The sequence below is a fragment of the Branchiostoma belcheri genome, unplaced genomic scaffold (genome assembly GCF_001625305.1).
Source record: "Branchiostoma belcheri isolate BF01 breed outbred unplaced genomic scaffold, Haploidv18h27 scaffold3, whole genome shotgun sequence".
Lineage (NCBI taxonomy): Eukaryota > Metazoa > Chordata > Leptocardii > Amphioxiformes > Branchiostomatidae > Branchiostoma > Branchiostoma belcheri.
Genome location: NW_017803909.1, coordinates 4785878 through 4803853, shown reverse-complemented (window position 1 = coordinate 4803853; position 17976 = coordinate 4785878). Strand labels below are relative to the sequence as shown.

The window sequence follows — 17976 nt, the reverse complement described above, 5'->3', positions numbered from 1 at the left end:
GCTATGTTGTCTATATGCAATCAGAAAATAGCACATAAAAGCTTCCAAAGACCCTGAAGACCCCCAAAATCCCCAGTTTTTGGCATGCTATGGAGGCTACTGAAACACCTGCTCGGCGGGGCGAAATTATGCAAGAAGTTACACCAAGGACATTGTGATAGAACGTGTTCCGATGCACTTTGATCAGTGACCCGCGGTCATCGAACTCTGAATTCAAATTTTCTTCCAAAATTGATTTTTGGCCTAAAATAGAACTTTTTGAACCCATTTTTTGGCCATTAAAATCATTTTTGACATCTATGTTGACCAAAAAAGACCAAGGTTTGGTATGTTAAATACCAATCTACTAGCATGCTAAATTTCATTTCCATTCAGGCTCTAATTACAAAAATATTGACGCTTTTTCCGTGTTTCCTATCACTTTTCTTTCCCACCGACCTCTGCTTGGAGATTGGGATCTAACAGTGCTTGCAATGCATGGGTAGCCCTACTAGGGTAGCCCGTGCTGTTCTAATTAGAGGCAGGATGCATGACATACCAAATGCAGATAACCACATGTGGTGCGCTTAATGGACCATGGTGTTATATGTTAGACAGTGGTTCAGAATGAGTGTCCTGCTTTTTCACAGTGTCTGTGTTAGTTTTCTGTTAGGAACCTAACAAGATAATGTAACATTGCAATGATCCCTGGGGTAACCACATGCTGATAACCACATGTGGTGCGCTTAATAGTGTTATATGTTAGACGGTGGTTCAGAATGTGTGTCCTGCTTTTTCACAGTGTCTGTGTTAGTTTTCTGTTAGGAACCTAACAAGATAATGTAACATTGCAATGATCCCTGGGGTAACCACATGCTGATAACCACATGTGGTGCGCTTAATAGTGTTATATGTTAGACGGTGGTTCAGAATGTGTGTCCTGCTTTTTCACAGTGTCTGTGTTAGTTTTCTGTTAGGAACCTAACAAGATAATGTAACATTGCAATGATCCCTGAGATAGCCACATGTGATGCTTTTAATGGTGTTAAATGTTAGACAAGAGCTCAAGATGCATGTCATTTTATCCTCAGTGTGTGCCTTCAAGTTGGGAAGACAGAGGCTGACATTTGCGCCACCTTGTCTACATTTCCTGGAACTGCAATTACAAACAGGTGTTGTGTGCTTTTAATGCTGTTAGATGTTAGGTAATAGATAGAGCACTTAGAATACTTGGATTTAGAACATGCACGCCCAACCTCTGGGATTTCATGTCACCCTTCTCAAATTAGGAGATGTTATTAGATGTCTGACGCCTGCGGTAGGAGTTGCGAGGCCATGATGCCATGGCCTCACCCCTTATGTTGTGTGATTGAGATGGTCACACCCCTTCGTGTAGTTAACATTTTTCAATTCCCAAGGGAAAGCCTAGTGCTATGATCAATTACGATATTTTGCATTTTACTTGAGATAAGGTCAATATTCACCTGAATTGATTTTATGCCCAAGGGAGATATAAAGCATACCCTTCTACAGCAGTTTGATTAATTCCCTAGGTGATTACCTCCTCTTAATGATCCACCTAAATTGTCTTTCTATAGGATGTTAACCCTCCTTCAATCTGTGTAGGTTGTTACCCCTGATCCACCTAATCCTTTTTTGCAGCCTGTTAGATTTTCTGTTAGGTTTTGAAATGCCCCATGCTCTACTGGGTCCAATATCTTGCCACTACTGGACACATCTCAACAAAAACTTCAGAAGAGGTTTGAAATTATTGCAATTGGAAGAAATTGTCTCATACTTTGAAGTAACTTCTACAGTCAAAACTTCTGTTACATGTATTTGCCCAGTGCATGGAATTTAGCCTCTACCAGGCACCTCCGATCGCTGGAAAATAGTAGAAATTGGCCGAAATAAAGGGATAGTATACCAGAGAAGATCCAGGACCCTGTGGGTAGCAAATTGGAGCTTCTATGGCCCTGGATCTTCTCTGGTATACTATCCCTTTATTTCGGCCAATTTCTACTATTTTTCCAGCAATCCGTGGTGCCTGGTAGAGGCTAATGGAATTCACAATGGTACTAAAGTTTTATCTGCCTTCTGCCTTATCTGAAATGTCTCATCCAAACGTAACCTCAGGAAAAGAACTGCAGCCTTCTCTCTATTTCAGTAATATTTTTTCATGAAACCAAACATACAACACCACAACTTGAAGAATTATTTTTTATTTGTGAATACACTCTCCAATGGCAGCATCAACAGAATAACTAGACATATGTATTAAAAAACAGTATTGTCTGCAGCATTACAACTGTAAATTGTGTACTGTGGACTGGTTGAGCTTCAGCTTGAAAGAGAAATCATTTCTTTCTATCCCAAAAACAATCTATGAATGTCCTAGAGTCCATGATGTCTATGTACAGGTCTCCACGTAGATGTTCTACTTCGTGTTGCAAGATTCGTGCTGGCCAGCCTGTCACCTGCCATGCTACAGGCATCCCTTCTCTGTCAAGGCCTGTGGAAGATGAAACAAAGAACATTAACATGTTAACTTTTCAATGACAGCATATTTAGAATACATGGTCGGACCTCATTAAATGAATGCTTATCATAAGCATTCATTTAATGAGGTCCGACCTCATTAAATGAATGCTTATCATAAGCATTCATTTAATGAGGTCCAACCATGTATTCTAAGATAATAAAGTTTTAAGGTGAAGAGTCATGCAATGTCTAAAATTAAAAACCACTGCTGTGACTTGAACCCACTCACCTGTAACATTCACTCCATAGTACCTGGGCACATTGGCCTGGTATCCTGGCAGACTCTCACAGCCCTCTGGGAACACTACAGTTGAGTAGTCAGTCACCTTCAGTTTGGGGTTGATGAAGATCTTTAGCGGGAACTCCTGCATTTCTCGAATTTGCCTAAGTTCCTCTGGCACAAGTTCCAACTGCTTCTTGGTGTTCTCCACCACTATGATCTGCAGCCCTACACCTATCTGAGGCGCACTTAGTCCAACGGCTCCCTTTTTTCTCATCACCTTGACCAACTGGTCCAGCACTTCCTGGGTTTCTTTGGTTTTGATATTCCTGTGATCAACGGCTAAGGCCTGGCCACGCAAAATGGGATCACCTACTGGTACTACATAATCGTGGGGTGGTTTTGATTGTCTCCTTCTCAATGAAAGTCGGCCAAGTTTATTAAAAAGCCACGTGAATGTGACAGAGGCTTGGTTCTTGGTGATACTCCAGAACGTTGGTGCACGTGCAGTAGTGCTGAAAACACGACTCAAGTTCATCTTGCGTAGACTTGCTGAAGTTCTTATTGTTAACGCCATAATTTATGTCAGTTGGAAGACTTAATACTAGCACCAACCTCTTAATACCACGTTATAGCTGCCCTATTTTTGCTTGTCTGATCGAGCACAAAGTCACTTCTGCACATGACTTCATTCATCCCTTCTCCTGTTGAACTTTGACCTCAACTTACTTAGGTGTTCAGAATAAATGAATAAAAGCCTGTTTTATCACAAACGAGGTAGTGGGTTATGGCACCCATCATTGCTCAAAAAAGCAATCTTAAGTTCTGTAAGATTAATTTTGCCCTAATAATGTTTCCAAACGTTTAACAGAAGATCTGATATATGGACTGAAAATGATCAGGCAGTAGACAGGAACAACACGGGCATCTATTCACCGAGAGAACATTCACCAATCTTTTGCACTCACAAATACACACCGCGTAGTACATGTTAGTTTTACCTGTGGATGACCGTTTTTTTCTGCAAACATGCAGTTTTTTCCGATCGAGTCAGGTGCAGTGATGATTGCCCTGGCCGTGTTCGTGGGGTTTGTGATTATGATCTTCATGTTGTCGCCGCTGATCTCACCACGCCCAATGAAGCTGAACGGATCCCATGTCATGGTGGGTGAGGAAACAAACAGTTCATTTTAGATTTAGCATACGTAAATTAGGTATAGATTTTGGATGCCCATATTATTTGCTGATACAAGTCTGCATCTTGACTTTTAATGCAATCAATAATTGGTGGTCCATAAGCCTATTTATATTTACCGCTTTTGAATTGACTAGTAGTATAACCTCCTTGATATAACTGAAGTTGTGCAACAACAACAACAATGATTTATTGTTGTAAATACCTTTTCCTCATTCAAGGTGACTGGTGGCTCCAGTGGGATAGGAAAGGCAGTTGCTGTGGAAGCTGTGAAGCAGGGAGCCCTTGTCACCATTATAGCCAGAAATGAAGTTAGTAAATGTTTTATTGCACAACCTTTATTATGCAAGCAAGGTAGTCCTTCCTTGCAGTTGCACATGTATAATTCATAAAGGTTCAAACTTCAAGAAATAACTGTGGTTAAGTATTCTGCGGTATACCAACGACGACTGTGTTTTGCTACATAGAACAGGCCTTAGACTGTTACATGTAAAAATAACATCATATTATGAAGCCGATTCCCAGAGGAAGCTGCCTGAAAATTTTGTAAACTGGTTGTACTTATTTTTCTGTCTTTCTTGTTGCAGCAAAGGCTATTGCAGGCAAAGAAGGAAATTGAGCAACACATGAGGGACAAAGACAGGCAGGTGAGGAGATTACGATTGTTGGTCCACACAGTTTTCTGTGGCATTTAACATACAGTAACCTGGGAGGCAGCCATGATTTTTCTGCAAGATTAGTGGAAGTTGGATGTGCTGTATTTTACAGTTTACAATGTTCCTGACATTGTGTTTTTGTTACAGAAGGTGCTATGTATTTCTGTGGACATTTCCAAAGACTTCAGTGCAGTGGAGAAGGCAGTACAACAGGTACAAGATATTTTAGTAGACCTCACCTTCACCCTGATTTATGGTCCGAGATAAAAAGAGTCTTGTCATTAAGATTGAAGCTTCAGTTGCCATGGAATTCAGTTGTATTTTCTGAAAATATATATCCCTAAATTTGGTACACACATATGATGGTTTATCCATAATCTCGAGCTCTTTGTTGCTTCAGAGAATCAGATTCAGACTATGGAAACTAGTAAAAGAGACCATCAATGTTCTTCAAGATGTGTGTAACAGTATGTTTGTAAAATGTTTGGTACTTCAACATATTTTGTTTTCTTTCAGGCACAAGAGAAGCTAGGCCCAGTAGACATGCTGGTGAACTGTGCTGGAACATCTTTTGCCAGCAGATTTGAAGATATTCCTGTCGATGAATTTAAGGTACAAATCCAAACAACAGCCTGTCTTTGTCATAAGTTAGAAGCTGTCTGGATGAAAGAGTATACCGTATGAAGGATTATGGAAAGGTGAATAAAGAAAATTACCTTTAGGCACACAGAGATTGGCAGATAGATGGCCACAGCAAAATTTTCAGTTTGTCTTGTTATGTATATCTTAACATCCATTGTTTCCATTCTCTTATTAGCAACAAATGGAAGTGAACTACTATGGGACTGTCCATGCCACCAGAGCAGTCATCTCTACCATGAAGTACAGACGCAGGGGGCGGATTGTCCTGGTGTCATCCCAGGCCGGCCAGATTGGGCTGTACGGCTTCACGGCCTACTCAGCATCAAAGTTCGCCCTCAGGGGGTTTGCTGAAGCACTGCAGATGGAGGTGAAACCATACAACATCTACCTGACTATCACCTTCCCACCTGACACAGACACACCTGGCTTCCAGACAGAGCAAACATTTAAGGTGGGTAACATTAGCCATGGCATTATATGTTCCTTACAAAATTACAATACAAAGACATTCAATTCTACATGTAATTTATTAAGGTTCTCAAGGCATGTTGAACCCATGGGTCTATATTGATTGACTTTGAAACTTGTCTGTATTGTTGACAGCCCAAGGAGACAAAGCTGATCTCAGAGACAGCAGGACTCTACCAGCCTGATTATGTAGCAAAGAGGATCCTCCAGGATGCTTCAGTAAGTTTAGCACTGGCCATCAAGAAATCTGTACCCATTAATGCAGAAGACTTGGTTGGTGTGTTTGACTATAATCATCATATCTAAGACCAAAGTGAAATAAGTGAGAAAGAAAGTGATTTGTTTACAGCAAATATAATATATGTACTTGTATGTGTAATCCTTCAGGTAGGAACATTTCTCAGCTACATTGGACTAGATGGGTACCTGCTGGCTAGTGCTACATGTGGCATGTCACCGCTGACCTCCATGACTGAAGGCATGCAGCAGGTCAGTCCTACTTCTTGTACTGCAGCCTTGACTTTCAGCCTAATGCATGTGTATTTCTTTTCCTACTCTGCTTACTTCTGTGTCAGCTCACAGTGACTAGTTTTACTTGGAGCAGACCTGGAACTTTTCAAATGTTGTTGATGTGCAAGACTTGATGACTGCCTGCCATTTGCTGCAGTTGCAGTCTTCTCTTCTTGCTGTAATTGCATTTTGCACCATTTAGTAATGGATGTACATGTACTTGGTAACTTCTGATTTCAGGTTCTGACCATGGGAGTGTTCCGAGTGATTGCCCTTTTCTATTTGGGGAGCTTTGACCGTATGGTGGCACGCTGCGCTGTTGAGAGAGAAAAAGAGATGAGAGAAAGACAAGGCAAGGAGAGTAGGGATTAGCATGCTGCTACTTCATGTTGTAACGTCATCAGGAGCAAGAACAACGATTTCATGAGCTTAGAAGAAAAGTGACCTTCCTGCAAAGAAATAATTTCAGTATGTAGAGCCTGGAACACTGCCTATGATAATGTATTATGAATAAAAAAAGTGAATTGGTTGATCCATTTTGATCAGTCAATGTTGGTGTAAATCCTATTTATTCTGCTTGCTTCAATGTTGGGTAGGCAGTTTCAACACTTTATTTGCTTTATTGGATTGTGTGTAGTTTGCCCATGTACTTATACAACATTCCTGTACTGTCATAAATGTTGTGATTCATCATTGTAAAACTGTGCCTTGATATGTAAAGGCTCTCCAACTACAGTAGTTGTATTATATTGCAAACAACACAATGGAAACAAGGCATAAAGAAGACAATAGAATGTGCATAGATGAGTTTTAGTTCTGCCCTCTGGTGCTCTGATACACAATTGTCTTATAGTTGAGGTACATGTACTTGCACATTTTCGTTGTATGTTTTATAGTACCATGCATCATTTTGATCTAAAGAAAATCTATGTTGGCATGCTCTCATATCCGTCCACAACTACATTTTTGACTCAGTAATACCTCAATCATACAGAATTTACGGCATTAAGACAATGTAAAGTTACTTTTGTACAGCAGTATTCAAGAACTGGGAGGAAGGGGCATTCACAGTCTCTACATCTTAATGTAACAAAGTATACATTACTAGTATTTTCAGGGTGATTCTACTGGACCAACTGCAGATTTCAATCTCAAAGTGTGATAAAGTCATTCCTTTGTATTAAATTTATGGTACAGTATAAACTATAGCATGACGTACTACATGTACGAGACATTTCTGTACACGGGTACATGTAATGTTGATAATTTGATACTGCAGTTACAAGGTGTATTTCTTGCAAGTAAAAGCTATTTTGGCAATAGTATTTTACATATTTGAAGCATCAGATTAGTACTGTATGAAATGGTCTTCCACTAGACTCGGAAAAAATTGTGGAGCTGAGCTGATCATGAATTAGAAGCTTGCTATATCTTGCTACATCAGCTGGTAACACGTATATTTGTACAATGTATGGTGAATGTTTGTTTATAAAAATAAAGAAATGTTACTGGTATTTAACTGGGGAGATTGATCATTACAAGAAAAGCAGAAGTGTTTGAATGACAACAGATTTTACAGTAAGGCCACACCAATTTAACTTGTTGGTTCTCGGATTCGCCTCTTCATTTTTTTTCTGATTTGCAAAAAAAAATAAAAAAACTTCTTGTTCTGAATCATCTAAAAATGCTCATATTTTGCTCCCAACAGTTGAGGAAAGTCCTTTTCTTCCTAGTTGTTAGTTTTTCAATCTTTTAATGCAGTGGTTCATTGTTTAAATTTTATCCCAGCCTTTTGTGTTGACTTCATGGCTCCAATCGAAGCATTTGGGGCTATAATAGGATGCCTAGGCCTGGTCATATTTTTTCTGAAAAAAATCCGAGAACCAACAAATTAAATTGGTGTGGCCTAAAACTTTAAATTGTTTTTGAAAGTCAATATAATTTGGGACAATTGCCTAGCTGAACAGGTTGATTTTCTGTGACATTTGTTAATAGTAAGGGTCTTGTAAGGCATGAAATTAAGAAATTTCTTGGGGTCTTTCTTGTATTCGCAACTTGTTCAACAACATTTCACCCATCTCTGGGTTTTGGAGTGACGTAATGGTTACTAACCCACAAAGTAGTGACCCACTTAGTGACCCCACCTTCGTGAATAATGGTATCGCCTACCTATCCCAGTGTTCTGTTCGGCACGCATGCGGCTTGGGACGCGCAGAATTTAAATTTCCAACTGAAGACCAACGGATCGCACGGAAGCTCAACCAAGAGTCGGAGTTCTGTTTACGTCGCTAACTTTCCGCTCTTTTGGGAGCTTTTAGCTGGTTCTGGTGTTCAGAATGGACCCGTTTACAGAGGTAAGAAATCAGAGAACCCTCTTACTGCTTTTCAGCTTCAACCTGACTCCAAATTTGTGCCTGGTTTCTGAAGAATTTTCTTTACCAACTGGGCCACGGTGGACGGGACGGTAGGGCATGCTTGTCTGACTCTCTGAGCCGCGAAAATCATTTATTAAATCACATCTGCTCCCATTCTTTGCTCGTTAGTTGTAGGTATCTATTCCAACGCACAGTCAAGAGTGTTTGTACCCGCATCGAGAAATTTTGGACACCTTATGATACAGTAAAATATCCGTTTTCCAAAAGTTTGGCAGCGACCCCCCACCCCCGTGGCCCAAGTTTTAAAAAATGGGTGTTTTTCCAACCGCCAACATCACTACGTATGATCCAATCAAAGATAAATTTTGTGTTTCAAAATCAGTACTACCGTACTAGTATAAACCAAGGCTCTTATAGCGTACACAGTTTTGTTACTTGGAAGCTGGAGCATCACCTGACTGTTCTCCTCACCATAGCCAGGATGCCAGACCCAAAGCACACTGGACACAAAATATCTCAGTGTGCAAGGTATGTTTGTGTTGTTGGTAGTGAAGTAAGTAAGCTTCAAGCTGATGCATTTTCTGCTATGTGAATATATTAGAAACTCCTGGAGCGAACTCGCCAGAGGCGAGAGCTACTGGCCCAGAAGATGGCAGAGAGGCCCACACCAACTCCCCGCAAGCGTATGTTGGAGAGAATGCCACTGAGAGACACTGAGAACGTACAGGACAATCAGGAGGAGGGTAAGTGATCATTGGACGAGGAACAGGTCTGACAGGTTATCTTTTGGATAAGGATGTGCTTGTAGTTCATTAGCACATTCCAGCAGGTGTGAATCAAATTTATACTTCAATGGAAGAAAAATTAGCATATTCAAACCATGTATTCAATAGAGTTGGCCTTTCACACAAGTAACAACACTACTCAGTATTGTTATACTAGTAATATATCCATGCTTACCCGTCACACCTTCATGTCTGCAATACATGTTGTAAGTTTTGGAAGGTTGAATGTGGTTTGAAATACCATAGTATTCCTCAATCCCACATTGATGGTAATTCTATGATTGTAATTTGTACAACAACTCTCAGTCAGTCAGCCTACTGTCTGGTCACAGGACTATAATCTTGCTATGTCATCATAGATAAAGCCATCAAACTTCAATGAAATGCAGTGTAACAATTTTCAATGATGCTTAAACTAACCGTTGCTTCTATGTCCGTTACTTGTCTACCCTTGAAATTGGACAGAAAACCGTCGTTACAAAAAATACCAGTATCCTTGCCCCTAGAACACATGGCCTTCAAGTCTTGTAAGTATAAACAGCTGCAAGGTTAACATTTGGGCCATGTCGGCTCATTTGTATGCAGTTCATGATGATAGTCGGCTACACCCTCACTGAACAACTGGTTACTGTTATATCACACATGGCAGTCATGTGACTGAGTTATCATTAGATTAGCCCCCAGGCATCGTAGGGTCAACATGTGGTTTACTGGTAACTGAAGAACATGCCAAATTTGGATCCCTTGGCTTTGGGTTTGAAATTTCTTAGCCTTTTTTCCTCACGAGCCAATTGATATACATGAGCATTTTCAGATTTGCTGGTAAACATTTAGTCATCAAGCAAATTTTTCTTTGGCTCATCCTAATCATACTGTGTCTGAAAAAAATACTAAAGTGCCTGGTCTCAATCTGTTAAGATTTCACAGTGATGAGTCAGGTGTCAGTTACAGCAAGGAGACTAGAGGAATGTAGGAACTGTTAGACTATGTAAACACATGACAGGACATGAGCTCACTCTGACCACACCAGGACCTGCCACTTTTGCCCTTCTCCCTTCCTCTAGTGTTGGCATGGAATCAAGAGATATAACAGTTTGAATCAAACTTTGATGATCAAAGCAAGCAAAAATTCCTAACATACCAGTTCTCTTTACAACTTCTTGTGTGCACTCAAACTGCCCTTGTAGCCACTGCCACATCCTGTACTGCTGTAATCTGACCATTCTGTTACATAATTACATTCTAGACATATTTGCTATTCTTCAAGAAAGAAAACAACAGTATGAAAATACACACACTTACTAGTAAATGTTTTCATGCTTAAGCAGCCCTTGTCTATATCATGTTTTTGTCCTTGACTATTACTTCTCCTTAGGTTTACAATCCAGCTTACGTGACACCTTTTTTGATTTTTGCAAAATAGCCAAATTGGTTCTCCTAATATACAATAAATTGTGGTGGTCATTTCCAGTTGTATGCAGATAGTCCTAAAGCAATGCTGATTTGTTCTTGATTTTCCCTAGATTCTCCCAATAAGAAGCCTCGGGCACATGATGCTGACCAGACGGAGGCCAAGGCCGCCGCGGTGGAGAAGCTGCTTGGTAAATCCGGAGGCCACGGTACGGCAGGGCTGCGTTCTCGTATGCAGGAACTAGCCAGTCAGCGCAGGAAATGGGAGCGAGGTGGCACTTCTGTCTTGACTTGCTATGTCATGTAGCAGTGCTTGTAGCAACTTTTCACCCTGTCACTGCTTATTGTAGACTAGAAAAAGCTTAACTGCAAAAATGAAACATGGACAAAAATCCTGTTGTCACTGGCCAATTGTGGTTGGCACTACAGGCTGAAGTGTCCAAGAATATCTGCACAACAAATGTGTACAAGTACAAGTTGCAAATCTGCTTTACTCAAGGCCTTGTAAATGGCATGCCATTCATGCGGCTGTCCCATTTGGTAGGGTTGGGACCAAACCAGTCTTGTAACATAATTATCTGTCAAGTTTGCCATAAATTTAAACTAATACAATTTGTATTAATGGGGATGATTTGGGATTGCTATATTTTTTGTGCCAATGATAAATGGTGATGGTTTTCCCCCCTCAGGTGAGGTTCAGGTAGAGCAGGAGGCACCAGCTGCACCCAGTACTGTAGACCAGGCCCTCTCCCCCACACCAAAGCCCAGAGCACAGCCTGCATCTGCATCCTCCTCCAGCAGGGGGCGCTTTGCTCACCTGGCTGCAAAGCAGAACAGCTGGGAGGATGACACCCACAACCAGGGATTTGGTGCTATGCACAGGGTAAGAGAAAAAAATGCATAATTTACACATTCAAAGAGGGTGCAATAAGTTAATTTAAGATCCTGTCAGTAGTAATTTATTTATTTTATTTATTAATATTGTAATTGACAGTCTTAACTTGAATGTTGGTTCAAAATATTTCAGGAGGAAAAGAAGAAGCAGGCCCCCAAAGCTCCTGTACAGACCAGTGTCCAGAAACGCCAGGCTCCCACCATTCCCAAGGAGGAGCCTCAGAAGAAATCGGCCAACACAGGTGGTGGATTCTGGGGAGGCAAGGTAGTGACATTTTTCATACCATTTACATTCTGTTACTTACAAGTATCCTTCCAACACAATTCTGTCAACACTCATTCTGCTGGATTCTCTAGACTGAAGTGAGCCAGGTGCCTGTTGTATTTTATAACCAGTGCCTTTTTCTCCTTAGGAGCCCCGTCTGAGTGTCAGTGAGTCAAAGCCTGTCCACAAACCAACTGTTAAGACAGCAGAGAGCAAGAAGCCCACACCAGCCCCTGCTAGTGACAAGCCTGCTTCTTCCAGCCCCTTTGTAAGTGGCAGAGCTGCACTGTTTGACAAGCAAACACCGAAACAAACTCCAACAAAAACTGTCAAGGAGACAAAAGCACCAGTCAAGGTAAGAACCACTCAGAAAATTTCCCTTGATTCCTATCATCAACTGAAAGGATAGTTTGTTGTCTTTATCATGTTTGTTTCGATGTTGAATGTTTGTGCTTGTCTCTCGCAGACCTCCCAGCCGCCCAGTACGGACAATGGTGAGGTTGTGGAGGAGAAGCCAGTGTCTGTCAAGTTTGCTGCACAGTTGTTTGCAGCTCAAGAGGAAAAGGCAAAAAGGTGCAGCATTCATTTTCACAGTTTATTCACATTCCAAATTCACATTTTTATGTATAACACTACACAAGGTACGACTGTGGACAGACTATTTACAGCAGACATCTTTTACCTTTTGCCATGACAGGGAAGCCAAAAACACATGGTTAGTCCAAAAGGAGAAGCTGAAACAGCCTGCAAAGCCTGCTGGGAATGGCAGGTTTGGAGACAGGATACCTGCCAAGGAGCCCGTGAAAGAGACTCCAGTCACACCTGCTGAGCAGGGTAGGTGTTCCTGGTGGAGTTTCACTTTGTCCTGGACAAAATGTTGGCACAGAAAAAGTGATCACAACACCATACTTTCTAGAATGGTACTGAAGTGGATCCATATCTACCTGATATTCTAGATGTTCCAGCTCAAATTTTGTATGTCCAGAGTGAATTGTGTGTGAATAAAATCAAAGCTCTTGTTTAGTTATCTTAACAGAAAATAATTGTGAAGCACCAGCCAGGAGTCATATACAAAGCATTGTGCATGTATGTAGTTGTAAAACGTGGTCATTGTGAGGACGCAGAAGCAGAACATCCTACAGGTTAAGAAAAGAGCCTACAGGATCAAGTCTCATGCCAGTGTCTATACAATCCACAGGTACTCCTGCCAACAAGGCCGGTCCAGCGACTAAGTCTGTTCATGACCGTCTGAGAGAGGCTGCTCAGAACAGGCAGCGGGAGAATGACCCGGCAGCACAGATGAAGAAGGAGCGGCAGGCTGAACTGGCCCAGCTCAAGAACCGCTGGGAGAAATGGGGAGTCAAGAAGGACGAGCCCAGTGAGGTAGTGAACCTTCTGTGCTAATATCTTCTCTTTGTTAACATTATGTAAAAACCTGCTGTTAACAATTTAACAAGAGGTTAACAATTTTTTGTTAACCTCATGTGAACATCATCACTATAAATGTGTAATCATTTTACACGTTGTTCTGCAGGAGACCACAGCTGCCCCAAAGACTGAGTCTGCGGCCCCCTGTTTCACACCATGGGACAAACCCAAGCAGAGACAACAGAAACAGGAGCCTGAACCTGAGAGTGAGGAGGACTCAGAAGAAGAGGAGATGTCAGGTAGGCTTCACTTACATTACGTGACATTGAAGAATAACAAGAAAAAGATGCGCAGTTCTCTATTCCAGTCTACCCAGTTCAAGTTTTATATCTCTTGTTGGCATAGAACATTCAAATTACATGAATGTTCTTCTATGTTTTCATTTCCTTTGGAATTAATCAATGAATGTTTATTTTTGTGAAACATTGCAGCCGTCTTTTGATGATTTTGATGATTGATGTTGTTCATTGACTGTCTCTATAGGTGTTGAAGAAAGCAGTAACAAGCCAAAAGAACCAGAGGTGCCCAGTGTACAGGAGGAAGAGGTAAATATCTCTTCAAATGCCACAATGCATTCCTCATGATTGGTTGTGTTACTTTAACATTGATTTGCAACAAATTGGTAGTCAAGCAATGCAACAGAATGTGAATGACGCCTATGCTAATGTCATTTTTCACAGGATGATGATGAGGAGGAGGAAGATGAGGAGAAGAACATGACTAAAGATCTAGATGATCTACTTGATGAGGTGATAGATTCTCCCCCGGTGAAGGATCCCACCCCACCACGCAAACAGGAGCCCCGCAGACAGGAGCCCCGCAGACAGGAGCCCCGCAGACAGGAAAAGGCAAAGGTTGGTTCCCTCAAACAACTACTGCACTCTATAGATAGATCTGCCTTCTAACCTGAACTGTTCTCGTAGTTACAACCAGCACCCTGTGAGAATGGATATGATTTCTCTTTATTAACATAATCACTCAAATTGTTATTCTCATTGCAGTGTGTCGAATTCTAGGAGGAAGGAACAAATTACAGCTAACAGAACTGTGGCTTCCAATGACTTTGTCAGGTACTGTAAATATAACAAATTTCTCTCCCAACCCTGCAGAAGGTGGCCTTTACTGCTGAGTCAACCGGCCCCAAGATCCCCAAGTCCAGTTCAGCAGAGAGTGTGGTGCCCTCTTCTGTTGAGGAGGTTGATGAACGGCCACTCATGTACAGTTTGGAGTGTTACAGGTCAATGCGCAAGTCCAAGTCAAGGTTTGTATTCAGGCAGTTGTTTCCTTGTGTTATGTAGCAAAGAGAAAGACATTTCCAGCAAGTTTAGCATCAAACATTTTCAGATAATATAAAGCTACTCTCCCAACAGTTGTAACAAGAACGGGTACGTAACAATATGCTTACTGCAATTCCGTTTTGTAACCTGTTGCATGTAAGTTGAATAAATAAGAGAAGGAATAGTTGTGCTACTATTTTAGTATTTTTAGAAGTTTGTGAGTTGCATTGATTGTCACTGACAAATTATGTCCTTATTCTTTTCTAGACCCAATGCTGTCAAAACCATTGTGCGGAACCACAAGCCCGCCAGTATTGCTAGTGATGACGAAGGCGCTGCACCAAGTCCGGAGGTCCCAGCAAGGCCCAGTCGCCGGGTACCCATCAAGGACAAGGTCAAACATCTCATGGAGCAGGTGACTACATCAGTTCACTAGCATTCACAGACAACAATCTGTGGTCTACTGCAATATTCTGAACATCCACAACTGAGTATTTAGCTTCCTTTCAGTCCATCAGCTCACAGTAGTATGTAGTAAATATGCAATTCGTTTTTGTTATGTATGCATGATACTGACCAGTGGTTGTCTCCCCTGGTCAGGTGTCCACCCAGCAGACCATCGTCCACCAGGCCAGCCAGGCGCTGAACGTCTGCCGTGATGCGGAACACGGGAAGGGCTCTGCGGAGGAGGTGGAGGCTGAAAGGCTGCTGCTGATTGCAACTCAGCGGCGTCTGGCTCTATTGGCAGAGACACAGGTATGAAGTTTAGTTATGCTAATGAACAACAAATCATGGGCTTGACGCACTCAGGCTTGCTTTCTTTGCAGCTGAATTCTTTATCGCTGATGTGTAAGATACCATACAAAATTTGTAACCATTGTCTTTTCATCATGGATTGATGTGGATTTGTCTTGTAATCTGACAGCGTCTGAAGAACCTGGGCCCTGATGGTGAGAGGGAGGAGGCTATGGAAGGAGCCAAGCCATGCAGAGGGACCCTGACCATCACCGACATCAAACTCCCCCTGAAGGGCGAGTTTCTCTTCTCCCTGAAGGAGGGGAACGTCCCCGGGGATGACTACTTCTTCTGTCTGATCTACAACGGCCCTGAGAAGGTCATCCCCACCATGATGCTCAGTACGGCCGACAAGATTGCCGGGGACAGTCTGTGGTTCACCAACCACATCGTCCTCAACGACATCAACAGTAACTTTGACGTCAAGATCGAGGTGTACAACATGCGCATGAAGCGGCTCAAGCCCGACAGCCAACAGAAGTCTGCCCTGGGCAGTCTTCTGGGCATGCCCTCCCCCAAGCTGAAGAACCTGGCACCAAAGAAGATTTTCACCAACATCATGGGCAAAGACTCCTCCATGAGCCCCCTGCTGCGGAGCCTGGGGGGTCCCAGCGCTGTTCGTAACAGCAGCTTTGTCCTGATGGGGGAGACTCACATCAGGCTGTGTGACGTGCGGAAGACCCAGTTCACCCTGGACAAGGTCCCGTTCCTGTCCCCCCTGCAGGGACACGTCCAGGTGCGCATCCACTGCCACATGGACAGTGGTGTGGAGGAGAGGGGCTTCCTCACCATGTTTCAGGTCAGTTCTCAATTCCTTTTGAACGTGGCAGATTAATGTTTGTTCTGGCTTCACACTGCTAGTATAAAGGCTTTCACTCCTTCAATCACCTATGTTTTTGCTTTGTTCACATCTTCATCTTGATGTGCTAGTTACTTGGATGTCCTGGACTTCTACCACTTCTCCCAATCTTCCATAGCTCCATAGGTACGTCTTCTAATTTTGCTTTACACACTTACCTAATGTAGCCTTACTTTGTTTCAGGATGTGGGTGGATTTGGATCCTGGCACCGTCGCTGGTGCGTCCTGTCCAACTGGCGGTTGGCGTACTGGACCTACCCTGACGATGAGAGGAGGAAGGACCCCATCGGAGTCATTGACGTGGGCCAGTGTATCACCAAGAACATCACCACAGTGTCCAGGTAAGAAGCTTATGACTGATTATCACTTTAAAGCTCCATGAAAAAGATGCAAAGCAACATTCAAGTGGCTGCTGGGCAAAGTTTCTGCCATACTGATGATTTGGGTTTGGTCTGGTTTGTTGCAGAGAGTGGTGTGCCCGTCCCAACACCATCGAGATTTTGTGTTCCCGGCCAGTTAAGGATGATGACAAGGACACCATTGTGGACACTGTGGACTGGAAGAACAAGACAGTCACTACCAAGTAAGATTCCTTTAGCAATTCTTTTAAGAATTTGCTTGTCAATGGTTGTTTAAGTGGGGCAAGTAGCATTTAGTCACAGAATGTAAGTTTTAATCTTATGAAGTTTCAACAAACACATGTACCTTAGTTGGCATATCTTAGTCAAATGTCTTTATTGAAAGCCTGTCTTACCATTTCTTAGGCACTGGATATCAGCAGACACCAAGGACGAGCGAATCCAGTGGATAGCACAGCTGAACAAGGCTCTCACCAATCTGCGCATGTGGTCTGCCAAGAACTAAAAAACTTGAAGCCATTTTTATATTCAATGCTATGATATCTGTATGTAATCATGCCTTTGTATAGCAGTATTGTAATGGCATCATTCACTTCTGTACTGTCCATCTCTCCATACTGTACTTCAAATATATACAATTGCTATCATTATTTTAAATCATAGAGGGTCAAATAAGGTGAAGTTATAGTCTTGCCTACCACTTAATACCTCTTATAACTACAGACAGGCTGGGGGTTATGATTATGAGCTAGTGTCAATTTGAGAAACTTAAATAATTCTCGATACCAAAAAAATAAGGGATTTGTATGATTTACACCGAACAATGCAAATGTGCCTGGCAACAGTGATCTACTGTGGGGAAAGGGTTTAGACTGAGCAGAGAATTTACTATTGGTATGATCCAACATACTTATTTCCAACCCCTTGCTTGTATATAGAACCTGTATTATTGCTATACTATCATCATAATTCATTCCCAAATCATATGCATAGAAAAAGGGATGCTGATGTAATACGTAGATTAAAGAGATGAAGAATTTAACATATATTGTGTGCTTACATGTAATCATGCCCTAAAACTGTTGCAATATGTAATCAATATAGCTGGGGACATGGTGGCTGGGATGTCAGAACTGTGTGGAGATTTGCACAAAGAAATCGTCAGAAAATATTCTGAAAGAATGTAGATAAGAAGAGAAGAAGAAAAAAAGTGCTCCTTTGGGGAAACAGAAGAGATTGGGAGGTATTGGGAAAGCCACATGGGATTTTATTTGTCAAGATGACTTTTTGATTTTTATACTAATATCGTTTATAGATG

General features: G+C 41.9%; 3 protein-coding genes across 4 annotated transcripts; 2 read left to right on the top strand and 1 right to left on the bottom strand.

Moving 5' to 3' along the window:
• Positions 1-2275: 2275 nt before the first annotated feature.
• LOC109473453 (peptide deformylase, mitochondrial-like) lies at positions 2276-3419 on the bottom strand. Its single transcript, XM_019773316.1, has 2 exons — positions 2750-3419; positions 2276-2491 (listed from the first exon to the last, which is right to left on the bottom strand). Exons 1-2 carry the CDS (start codon positions 3315-3317, stop codon positions 2337-2339), a joined length of 723 nt encoding a protein of 240 aa, XP_019628875.1. The 5' UTR covers positions 3318-3419; the 3' UTR covers positions 2276-2336.
• Positions 3420-3665: 246 nt separating this feature from the next.
• LOC109473771 (3-ketodihydrosphingosine reductase-like) lies at positions 3666-7735 on the top strand. Its single transcript, XM_019773806.1, has 9 exons — positions 3666-3904; positions 4157-4246; positions 4523-4582; positions 4739-4804; positions 5108-5203; positions 5409-5684; positions 5837-5920; positions 6089-6190; positions 6452-7735. Exons 1-9 carry the CDS (start codon positions 3770-3772, stop codon positions 6581-6583), a joined length of 1041 nt encoding a protein of 346 aa, XP_019629365.1. The 5' UTR covers positions 3666-3769; the 3' UTR covers positions 6584-7735.
• Positions 7736-8394: 659 nt separating this feature from the next.
• LOC109473770 (anillin-like) lies at positions 8395-17650 on the top strand. 2 transcript variants are annotated; one of them, XM_019773804.1, is made up of 19 exons: positions 8395-8565; positions 9188-9329; positions 10895-11053; positions 11471-11664; positions 11809-11940; positions 12089-12295; positions 12407-12513; positions 12638-12774; positions 13139-13323; positions 13475-13607; positions 13852-13913; positions 14049-14222; positions 14478-14629; positions 14913-15060; positions 15246-15401; positions 15571-16239; positions 16483-16640; positions 16766-16882; positions 17064-17650. In XM_019773804.1, exons 1-19 carry the CDS (start codon positions 8548-8550, stop codon positions 17161-17163), a joined length of 3150 nt encoding a protein of 1049 aa, XP_019629363.1. In that variant the 5' UTR covers positions 8395-8547; the 3' UTR covers positions 17164-17650. The 2 variants fall into 2 exon arrangements, with proteins under 2 accessions (XP_019629363.1, XP_019629364.1); XM_019773805.1 differs by having other exon boundaries at positions 8396-8565; positions 10895-10990.
• Positions 17651-17976: the final 326 nt, after the last annotated feature.

Coding starts and splice junctions, on each gene's coding strand:
- LOC109473453 (XM_019773316.1), bottom strand. CDS start 3,317: ATGGCGTTAACAATAAGAACTTCAGCAAGTCTACGCAAGATGAACTTG. Junction 2,492..2,749: donor CTATGGAGTGAATGTTACAG/GTGAGTGGGTTC, acceptor CATCTTCCACAG/GCCTTGACAGAGAAGGGATG.
- LOC109473771 (XM_019773806.1), top strand. CDS start 3,770: ATGCAGTTTTTTCCGATCGAGTCAGGTGCAGTGATGATTGCCCTGGCC. Junction 5,204..5,408: donor TTCCTGTCGATGAATTTAAG/GTACAAATCCAA, acceptor TTCTCTTATTAG/CAACAAATGGAAGTGAACTA. Junction 5,685..5,836: donor AGACAGAGCAAACATTTAAG/GTGGGTAACATT, acceptor TATTGTTGACAG/CCCAAGGAGACAAAGCTGAT.
- LOC109473770 (XM_019773804.1), top strand. Junction 14,223..14,477: donor GCAGACAGGAAAAGGCAAAG/GTTGGTTCCCTC, acceptor CCAACCCTGCAG/AAGGTGGCCTTTACTGCTGA. Junction 16,883..17,063: donor AACAAGACAGTCACTACCAA/GTAAGATTCCTT, acceptor ACCATTTCTTAG/GCACTGGATATCAGCAGACA.